Raw genomic sequence first — 11313 nt, forward strand, 5'->3', positions numbered from 1 at the left:
GTGTTTCAGCCAAAAAAGGCAGGCTATGGATTCCCACCATGCCAGATGATGAGTGAGTGGAGGCAGTCCTGGGACTGAAGTGTACCCTCACCTGGGAAGCTACTCCCAGCCCTTCTGGCTTCAGCAAGGAGCCCAGCTAATCAAGTAGACTGACACCAAGCATGAAGATAACCCTGTATCTCCATGGGAGGAAGAGCATTTCTGATAGCCAGCGCAGCACAGATGGTGCAAGGAAGCCTCTTCTCCTGCAGACCTCTCTGTAAGCTCCATCAGAGTTCAAGAGGAGCTGATGGAGAATGGATGTTAATTCAGTGTTCATGTTCAGAAGGACAAGCAGCAGAACGTATTTGTATTGGGTTTGTGTGGCAAGGTTTTGGCAGCGGGGGAGTTACAGGGGTGGCTTCAGTGAGAAGCTGCTGGAAGCTTCCCCTATGTCTGACAGAGCCAATACCAGCCAGCTCTAAGACGGACGCACTGCCGGCCAAGGCTGAGCCAATCAGCGATAGTGGTAGCGCCTCTGTGATAACATATTTAAGAAGGAAAAAAAGTTGCAGGGCACACAGAAACAGCAGCCAGAGAGAGGAGTAAGAACATGTAAAAGAAACAACCCTGCAGACCCCCAGGTCAGTGCAGAAGGAAGGGGAGGAGGTGCTCCAGGTGCCGGAACAGAGATTCCCCTGCAGCCCGTGGCGAAGACCATGGTGAGGCAGGCTGTCCCCCTGCAGCCCAGGGAGGTCCATGGGGGAGCAGATCTCCACCTGCAGCCTGGGGAGGACCCCACGCCGGAGCTGGTGGGTGCCCAAAGGAGGCTGTGACCCTGTGGGAAGCCTCCGCTGGAGCAGGCTCCTGGCAGGACCTGCGGATCTGTGGAGAGAGGAGCCCACGGAGCAGGTTTTCTGGCAGGACTTGTGACCCTGTGGAGGACCCACGCTGGAGCAGTGTGCTCCTGAAGGACTGCATGCCATGGAAGGGACCCACGCTGGAGCAGTTCGTGAAGAACTGCAGCCTGTGGGAAGGACCTATGTTGGAGAAGTTCATGGAGGACTGTCTCCTGTGGGAGGGACCCCACACTGGAGCAGGGGAAGAGTGTGATGAGTCCTGCCCCTGAGGAGGATGAAGTGGCAGAGATAATGTGTGATGAACTGACCGTAAACCCCATTCCCCGTCCCCCTGTACTGCTGGGGGGGGGGGGGGGTAGGTGGAGAATCCAGGAGTGCAGTTGTGCCTGGGAAGAAGGGAGGGGTGGAGGGAAGGTGTTTCGAGATTTGGTTTTATTTCTCATTACCCTACTCTGGTTGATTGGTAATAAATTGAGTTAATTTTCCCCAAGTTGAGTCCGTTTTGCCCGTGATGGTAATTGGTGAGTGATCTCTCCTGTCCTTATCTTGACCCACGAGCCCTTTGTTATATTTTCTCTCCCCTGTCCAGCTGAGGAGGGGGGAGTGATAGAATGGCTTTGGTGGGCACCTGGTGTCCACCTCTGCTAGACCTTATCTTTGAAAACATTTGCTGCTTTTGGTAAGAAATAGGTTTAAACCTGGAAAAAGTTGAAATGGTGTGAGGCATATTTGCAGTGATGGCACAAAGCACACTGTTTTGGGCATGGTGCCAGTTGCAGGATGCTGCATCGCTTGGGGTTTTTTCTAGGACTAGATTTTAAGAGGTACCAAATTCCCGCTGAAGCCCAGCTTATTATCAATAACTGTCAATGATCATCATTCTCTCTTATCGAGGGATGATTGTTCAGGCTCACTTCAATATGGAAGAACAGTTTTCTCTAGTTCTCAGGTTAGTCTCAGCCAGTCTCCCACTCTTCCACTTACAGCACAAAGGCATTTGGCAGTCATTGGTTGTACAATGTTATGATTGTAAAGCTGTAACACCACTTTTGCCTGGCTTCTTGTTCTGCCGAGCCATAGCTGCTGGCTCAGGGGTGGCTTTCTGGATATTTGCACAAGAGCATAGAGGTGAAGGTGTGTATGCAGAATTAGAGAGTGTTGGATAAGACTTTCCACACACATGGAGCTGTAAAGAAAGCAACTGGCTATTTTTGTAATTCACGAAACCACCAAGGTGACCAGTGGAGGCTGGTCTAGGTCAGGCCCTACCCGGCAGATTCTGCAGGTCTGGTAGAGCCTGTCTTACTGTCTCCTTGAATTGCCTTGGATTTTTCCAGGGTTATTTTGTGCTGTGAAATGTGCAGACCTCTTTCATTTGACGTGAAACTAGCTAATCAGACATTGCTGCATGCCAACAGGTTGGAAATTTAAGTAAAATATATGACACATCTTTCCATCCAGGCCTGCATCTGGAAGGAAGGTTTTTAGCAATGTAATCACTGGAGTAAGCCTCCTTGCTCTTCCAGGCTGATTTCAGATGTTAGCAAAACACTATGCATTTGGTATCTTTTGCCAACCTTCCTCTTCTGTAGATTTTCTATTAAACATGTAAAATGAATTATGGCTTTTCTGGAAAAGATATTTTTGAAGGCAGTCCCAGATAATATGTTTTAAGATTAAAATCCGTTCAACCCCCAAAAGTGGTAATCCCTGAAAAGACAGGGTGTGAGTCTGTTTGCAAACAGAAGATGTTTCTTTTGTGATTTGGTAGCAGAGGAGGAAGTGAGAATTAAAAGATTTATGGAAAAAGGAAAATTATGTGAGCTGATGAACTTGGTTTGGGGCTTTTACTGAGATTTGGCCCGTTATCCTGATGATTAATACAGCAGAGCTAGCTTCCTTCTCAGAGTCTGAGCTCATTCTGCATGTGTTTCTCACCAAAACAGTTTTGGTTGCTATGAAATCCCCAAACAGCTTTTGTCAGTGGATCAGTGTTTTCAGAGCCGTTAGCTATGGGAAGGGTTGCCTACAGTGATATGAAAAGGCTTTTTGTGCAGAAATTCAGACACGATGATGTGTTTTGAATGCTCCTCCAAAACTCCTGAAAATAGGCCATGCCAAGAACCTACAAATGCTTGTCCCTCACTCTGCCCACTGCTTTCAGCATCACTCTGGGGACATTGTGCAGGTCTTCAGCTACTGTAACACAAAGGTGTTATGCATGTTTGTTTAATACAAGCATCATTGCTCGGCGCTTTTGGAACTCTTGCTTTTCTGCACCCTAAAACCCTAGGTGCCTTAATAAGCTTGGCCTGTCCTATTATCGCAGAGGGATGGCGAGCAAATGGGGGATATTAACCCTTTGCATTGAGAGGGGACTACTTGGCAGTGGCAGGCTGCTGTCTCTTGCCAAGATTTCTGCTGCTGTTAGTGCTATTTCTGTATCGCTGAGTCCTGGCATGGCTCCGATCTCCAGAGTCTCTCCCATAGTTATGCAGCAGTTTCCCACCTGACAGCAAATGGCTCCTATTTCTGGGGACCTGTCTTTATTGGTTCAGCTCTGCCCCATCACCCAGCCCTCTCCCTGGCTTTCTAGGGGAACCTGCACTTTAATCTGACCGCTCGGCGATTAAGGCTTCGGTGATTACTGATTTTAGTGGGCCTTGTGTACAAACCAGCAAACTGGTCTCAGGGCTCACGCTGTTTGGCCATGGACATTGGGGCCTGCATCTGGTTGACTCATTTGCCATGTCTGGTCTCTCAGAAGGAAAACTACCCTATTTTTTTAGCACCTACTAAACTTGTTTTGTTAAAAGAGGACTGAACAGCTCCAGGTGGGGTTGTATGGCTACATTTGGATGGCTGAAGCATTATGTGGTGAGGGCATTCAGCTGCTCTGCTAGAACATAGCAGGTGCTGGAGCTATGGCAAGGGGGTGGGGCTGGTTCGTTTGAGGACACTGGTTGTGCTCGTCAGCATTGCGTAAAGACACGGTGATCATTAAAGGTTTGATTACAGCCTAAGCATCCACAAAGGCTTTGGATACGATGAACATGTGTGCCTGGTCACCTTTTTATGATTGGAGAAGAGATAAAACTGTTGTGTAGGGTAGAAAGCATTTCTCCTCGTGACTTTTAGTCACAAAGCCTAACCTTTGTACATTGTTTTTGTCCTGTATTTTATTTCACAGGTGTTTAATACCTCATTTCTTACTCTGCAGACTCAGCTCATTCAAATGGTGATATGGATGCTCCAACACCGGCTTCTTATTCAGCTTCACACTTATGTCTGTCTGATGGTGCCACCAAATGAGGAGGATTTCCGAGCCCAAGATGAAGACATGCCCTTTACTGCTAGAGTTGGAGGCCGAAGTTTAAGCACCCCCAATGCTCTCAGCTTTGGTTCTCCAAGTATGAGCACACTTTTCTCTGCTGTTCAGACCACAGCCCACTTCTAGAGCTTCCCTTCCGATGCTTAGGGTAATCAGGCATTGGTAACAAGACAACTCGTCTTTGCTGGAGTGCTTGCTAATTAGGTCCAGCCCTTCTTTAAATTTAGAGCTGGGCATTGGTGAAAGTCTTAAGGGCTGTTAGATCTTAAATTCTTGTTTTTAAAAAGTAGTGCTTTGTAACTTGCCAAGTTCTCATTTGATCATGTGAAATATTTTTATCAGAGGTACCTCTATTTTTTCGAAGTAACTTCCTTGCTGCACTCAAAAGTAATGGCCATGTTCCTCTGGCTGCACTGCTGTTACTACATGAACTTTGGTTTTCAGGAGAGGAAGAAAACTGTGAAAATTTGTTTCAAACAGCATTGGTTTCTGTGGGCTGTAGAGCCACCTAAGGAGATGCAAAGATAGCTGTCGTTCTTACAGATGGTTGATTTCTGTTTATGTCTCCTGATTTCTCTAATCTCCTTAGTGCCATTCTTCAGGGTGATTCCAGGAAAGCATTTTTTCAAGAGCATAAATCAGATACAATGCTGAAATCCCCAAACTTTCCTGCCTGTGCTGTTACAAGCAGCATTCTCAGAATGCCACCGAGGTTGGATATCAAGAGACATTCTCTGTACAACTTTCAGCTTTACAGAAGCCATGAATTAGGGCAGAAATCTTGGAACATTAGTCAGATAAGTCTGCGATCTGCTTATTCTGGCTTGCTCACAAGAGGATATTGCTTCTTGGCCTTTCTTTCTGCTTGCTCCCACCTTCTGTGCTGTTAGGCTTTTCATGTTACCACTTCACGGTATTGCAGCAGAGCTGGCTGGGAATTTTCTTTTCAGATGTTTTTTATGGACTGTTTATAGTCTCCAGAAGTACAGTTTTCCACATAAATTGATGACTTCGTTGAAACATTTGACTTTCCCATTGAGAAAAATCGCTGTGTTGTCATATGACTAATTGCAGATACTTGTAGCATTTCGAGAGCCACTTTCTTTGCTCTGCAAATCTGAAGGGATTATTTGGAAAGACTACATAGAAACAGCCTGAACTGATAATCTTTGCATCATTATGCTGAGGAATATAAAAATTCTGTGTCTCTTTCTCTCTTCCCCTGATAGCTAGTAGTGATGACATGACTCTGACAAGCCCTAGCATGGATAATTCCAGTGCTGAGTTGATACCTGGTGGGGACTCACCCCTAAATAAAAGGATGACAGAGAATCTCCTAGCAAGCTTGTTGGAACATGAGCGGGAAGCTATCCTTAATGTCCCTGCTGCCCAAAATCCAGAAGATCTTCGCATGTTTGCAAGGTAGGAAATGAGGAGTGCAGAATGTAATATTTTTTTCTTATCCTTGCTGTTTTACTGAAGGATTTACTGAGCAAATCCCGTTAGCTTGGGATTTTGGAGGATAAATTCTTTTGGGTTTGTTCCCGTTATACCTATTTCATCTGTGCACATCAGTTTTTCACAAAAACTAATATATGTGTCACAAGAACACTTGTTAACAAAGAGTCCTGGATGTGTGAAGGAGCATCAGGGCTTATGGTTGGACAACAGGGACTTCACTGGTTGCCTGCCAGTTTTCCAGTGTCCACACATGGTAGACATAAAACTGCATAGCCTGAAAAAACCTTCTGAGCATGCAAAGCAAAGACCCAGTCATGCTGATGCTGTCATTTTGTGTCTGTTGATACTTCCAAGCCAGCTATCCTTTATTTTAAGGTTTGTAGACTCCATGCAAATATGAGACTGAGTAGCACACAGTTTTGTTGTTACAAATTTCAACACAACAAAAATACACAAGATGTGGTTCTGCACACGGTAAAAAGCAGAATGACTTCCTAGCCAGCCATCTGGGAAAAAGCTGTGGGGGAAAATACTTTTTTCTTCCTAAGCATTTCAAAACACAGTGGCGTCACTGGAATGCAACTTTCACTGGGTTTCATACTTGTGGAGCAGACGTACTGCAAGCAAGTACTGAGGCAAGTACTGCAGCTTTTCCTATACTTTCTAGATTCAGTTGGTAATCCCCTGAAAACCTGGTTCTTGCCCTAGGATAGATATAGTCAAGTAGCCTAGAGAAACCGTAATAGTAAGAAAATACTTTTCTTGCCCGTGGCAAAGTTTGCAGCTGTGCTGTGCTCAGGTATTCTCACAGAGCTCTCCCAAGCTTGTGGGTAATTACTGCTCTCTGAATTACTCATCTCCTTCTCCATCTTCAGAGGATATTCTCTGATTGAGAAGCAACACTTCAGTCATTTGAGAACTTTGAAATGTTTTTTAATTTATTACCAGATGAGAAAGGAAAGTAAAAACAAAATCATAATTGGTGATATGTTGAGACAGAATTTGTGGGGGATGCTTTGGACCAGTTTAGTGGCAATGCAATTTCTCAGTTATCCTAGAGAGAGGGAAGGATTTCATGATTGCTCCCCTATCACTTCCCTCATCTGGGTAAAACAGCCATTTGAAAGCTTTGGAATTGCAGATACAAAAAATTACTTTGATTTCTTCATAAAATCGGCTGCCGTAACCAGGCAGCTGTCTGAATTATGTTTATTTTGCACTTCGCTTGTGCACCAGGTTCTTTTGCAGATCCCCAGGATGGCGTTGCTAAGTCTGAATTTCCATTCTACTATAGATTGAATTGACAACTCCATAGCTTACTCTTTTAAGTCAACAGTGAGGAAGAGAGAAGATATGATAAACAAATGGGTCCTATGGGTAGGATGCTGGAGTGTACAAATAGAAATGTTTATGCAAGACACTCCTGGTTACCAGTGGCTTTATGAGACACCATAACTTGGAGGTTGTGGGTGTGTTTTCTCTCTTTTTGTGCTGTAAACCATCAGAGGTGAGTGTCTGGGTAAACCTGTTGCTCTTAATGAAAGTATAAACAATTGCAGAGAAACTGCTGCAGTGAATGAGCTGATCTTCCTCATTACCCTAGTACAGGTTACTGCGCCAGTGCTTCTTTTTGCTTCATTTTGAGGAATAGCAGCCTAATGAGGGCTGTGCTCTGGCAAATAGCTCTGCTGTATCAGCTGCCTCCCAGAACAAACTCCTGCTATAAATGCATAGTTAGTGCACTAAATATACTGCAACTGCCCTTCCAAGCGTAGTTGTGTGTGCACACAAAGGGATGGGCTATTTTCAGCAGAGTAATAAACTTCAACCCAATACATTTTCTCGTGTCTGTGCCTCTGAACGCCTGTTATTCATTAAACAGATGGCAGAGGCTTCACTGATGGCTTGTCTCCCAAGCCATGGGTGTGGAATCACTTTCAGGATATTTTTTTTTTTCTTGCTCTTAGATTGGGAGATGGAGATCCTTCACTCCACTGAGGAATGTTCATTGGTGGCACTAAGCTGTGGACAGTTCTGCTCCACTTTCAAGCAGTGCTGGTGGAAGGGATATCTCCCTGGCCAGGAATAAGCAAATTTTATTTGAATGACTAGTCTGAGATAATTTTTTTTTAAGCATTTAAAAACACTACACTGCTGTTAGAGGGGCAGCTCCTATAACTTGAAGAGGGGAGAAGACTGATGAACAATGGAAAAGCAATAAGCTTCCATCCGTCTGGATCTGGAAGTGCACATCTGTCAACAGACAAATCTGTGCAGCTTAAGAAGGACTCAAATGTAGTGTTATTGCCCCAAGAAGTGCCATCTTGTGTCCTGTTTGGGTCCCATAATTATTCATTGCTCAAAAAGGCAAAGGTAGTGCCCATCTTCACTGGAGCTGTGAGCCCCAAATCACAGCTTTGTAGATTCTAGTTAGACTTTTAGGAAGACTTCTTCCCTGGGAGGGTGGTGCAGCCCAGGACAGATTACCCAGGCATGTAGGGGGATCTCCATCCTTGGAGGGTTTCAGAGCTTGGCTAGAAAAAGCTACAGCATTGGCAATAGTCCTGCTGGAGCAGGATGCTGGACTAGACTTTGGAGGTGTCTTCCAGCCGGCATTTTTGTGATATTCTTTAATATCCTCTCTAGCTTTTACTGGAGTGGAAAGTATTTCATCTTGACCGGTTACGAATCCAGACTCTTTTTGAATGTAGGATGGATTTATTTATTGGAAAACTCCTGCTTGGTCTGTGTTGCTGTTGAAAGCCAGGTCATAATCATTTGCACAGAAGACAGCTGTGCCAGGAGATGACAGCATGGGCAATCACAGTGACCAGCTTTGTAGAAGGGAGAGAATATGTAGCTTTAAATTTTTTTCAAAATCACTTTCTGAACAGTGATACAAGTTATAAGATACAATATACAAAAATTTCAGTTAATACCTCAGGGGATGGTCTGGTTTTGACACGTACATGCACAAACTGATGCTGTTCCTGCTAATGGCCACTTTTCAGTGTCACACTGGTTGCCATTGGCCCAGGGGAGGAAGCCAATTAGCCTGATTTAAATACCCAGTGGGAGATACTGCAAAAGGCAAATGCACAGACCAGATAGTGGAAAGGTAAATACGACTGGAGCTTGTCCATCTGTTGTTTGTTTGTAGTGCAGGTACAGAGATGTAGCAATTACGTTCTACATAATGGTGCCAACTTGAGAGCTGGCAGATGAACATCAAAGTGGAAGGGAATTTGCAGTGTGCTGGGGGCTGCCCTGGGCTGCCAGCAGGGATGAGGCAGTGAGGTACAGCTGTTTCGGGAACAAGGCGGCGGTGAGAGGAGGGACATGGCAAACTGTGGAGCAGAGAAACACAGATGGCAGTGGACTGGAGTTGAAACCTACTCTGTGCAGTGTAGAGGGAGGGTGTGATGGAGGGAGACTTGTGCACAGTGACTCCTTTCCAGTCACCCATGAAGGGTAATGGGTGACAGGAGTGCCTAACCTGAGCAGCAGAAGACAGCCAGGCAAATGTCAGTCCTTCAGGGAAAGCATGAGAGGCCCCATCCCGCTGTCATGTGAAAATACGCAGGAGTGCTCTAAGGCATATTTGGTGTCTTTCAAGGGCTGTTCCTGCATGAGGACTGTTTGAATGAATTGGAAAACAGATCTTGTCATCTCCACTCATTTTTACTGTCAGTTGGCATGAAGCAGCAGGCCAGCATATTCCTGAACTGCAGATGGGTATGGAAACATGAGCAAAAGCTGCTGAAGCACAGAGCAGAGCGTGATGTGTAACACCTGCAGCCGCACATCTGTCTGCATAGCTGGGGAAGTGATTCTGGCATATGTGTTTGGGCCTTGATGGGTAGGAGTATTTGAGTGACATGTGCAGTACGGTTCCTATATTTGGGTGGTTGTTAAGACAATTAAGAGACTGAGCAGTAAACTTGAGCTTCGTTTGGAGGGCTGGCTTGGTGTTACGGCTCTGAAGGGTCTCTGGGGAGCAGGTCCTCAGCCATCAGGGACTTGCTGCAGTGAAGAGGCTGCAGCGGTTTTTCTTAGACCCTGCTGTGATTGACTGTGCAGGGCTGAGGTTAGCTGATATCTGTAGCATGTTGGTGGCCAGCAAAGGGGTATCCGTGCTGTCTCTATTTAAAAAGAACTGAGAATTTAAGAAGCCAGTGTGGTTTGAGCTTAGGCTTCAAGGTTTTGGGGCTCTCTGGGGCCTTTATAACTCCCAGAGCTTCTGTGGTGCCTGTCACCAAGATTTCCATCTCCCTGTTGTGACTGTTCCACCTAACTCAAGCTGACCAAACCTCAAGAGTGCATGACCTGTAGTTACTAAGCCCTTTGGGCTGCTGTGAGGGGAAAAAACATGCTCTTCATTCTAAAAGCAAGTGTAGGTGCCTAGGCCTCTGATGCAGAGCTGTGATGAAGGGCATTGTAGACCCAGCTAAGAGAGGGCCGAAGTAAATCTGCCACATCCTGACTTCTCAAGGCTTGTTGGCACTTGTGGTTCCTTGATTTCTGGAGTAAAAACTATGTTGAAAATTGACAATCACAGGAAGTGCCCCAGGCTAGGAAACCTTTTGATACAAGGAGGACCTTTGCAAAGCCCCGAAGCGGGGGAGTCCCCTGCTTTTCCAGGGGATTTCTGTGGTAGGCATGCCCAATTTAATATACTTCACTTTTCATGTAAATGAGGGACACAACCCAAATGCCTTCTGATTTGGGTCCCACGGGAGAAGAAACCTTGAGGGTGGCAATATCAGTTCTGGCTTTGTGCACCTGCTTTTGGCTCACGTGCCTCTCTTGCTTTCCTTCCCTGCAGGTTGCTGCACTATTTCCGAGGCCGACACCATTTGGAGGAGATCATGTACAACGAGAACATGCGTCGCTCCCAGCTGCTGATGCTGTTTGACAAATTCCGCAGTGTGCTGGTGGTGACCAGCCATGAGGACCCTGTGATTTCAGTTTTTCAGTCTCTCTTAAAGTGACTCTGCTGGCAAAGGAAGGGTACCTGCTACACTCTCCATACTGATAGTCTAAAAGATGCCTAAAAACTAAAGGAGGGAGGTGATTTCAATTCTTTCTTGCCATGTGACACAGAGCAGGTTCTCCCTGGTTAAACCATGACACCCTCTGTGCCTCAATTTCCCATCTGCTCCCGATGGTGACACCTGAGGCCGGTCTGTGTGAGGGCTCTGGGGCCTGCTGCAGGACAGCATGTGCTTGCTCAGCCTGGATTCCTGCTGTGCCACATTCACAGCATGGGAGCTGCCAGTTCACAGCCCTTCCCTGACCCTGCTCCCTCCCCAGGGTTTGTGAGAGTGGTCCAAGATTTCCACTGCAGTGTTACTGACAGTACTTCACCTTTGGGTGTATGCTGGTGCATCTGAGATGCTTTCTCTGCTGTCCAGCATGACTGCTGGGTCATTCAGCCTATCCTCATGGCAAAACATGCATGGCCTCTGCTCAAGGGCAGAGTGGAGTTGGCCTGGCTTTTAGGGAAATGTCCCTGGGCATCGAGGAATGCTGTTTGATCATTGTTATCTGACAGCAGTGAGGACATAGGTAGGAAGGCAAAGTATCACAAGTAAACAGTTTCATGAATGAGAATGACTCGCTCAGTGTGTTACAGCTTATTATTTCTTCTCCTCTTATTACTAAGTGTCTATTGGAGCTCCC

The 11313-nt window shown here is 45.9% G+C and overlaps 1 protein-coding gene across 10 annotated transcripts in view; it reads left to right on the forward strand.

The window, feature by feature from the left end:
• The window catches only part of NPRL3 (NPR3 like, GATOR1 complex subunit), a 46582-nt gene extending 35335 nt beyond the window's left edge, over nt 1–11247 (forward strand). For 7 of the 10 annotated variants that reach the window (XM_075059412.1, XM_075059410.1, XM_075059415.1 and 4 more), the window contains 3 exons: nt 4030–4249; nt 5400–5592; nt 10457–11247. In XM_075059412.1, the coding sequence (XP_074915513.1) occupies nt 4030–4249; nt 5400–5592; nt 10457–10622 (579 nt within the window). In that variant the 3' untranslated portion in view covers nt 10623–11247. The remainder of the gene's footprint in view (nt 1–4029; nt 4250–5399; nt 5593–10456) is intronic. The other 3 variants (XM_075059414.1, XM_075059416.1, XM_075059417.1) reach the window with 1 other exon arrangement.
• The last annotated feature ends 66 nt before the right edge of the window (nt 11248–11313 follow it).

Source organism: Buteo buteo, chromosome 29 (assembly GCF_964188355.1).
Source record: "Buteo buteo chromosome 29, bButBut1.hap1.1, whole genome shotgun sequence".
NCBI lineage: Eukaryota > Metazoa > Chordata > Aves > Accipitriformes > Accipitridae > Buteo > Buteo buteo.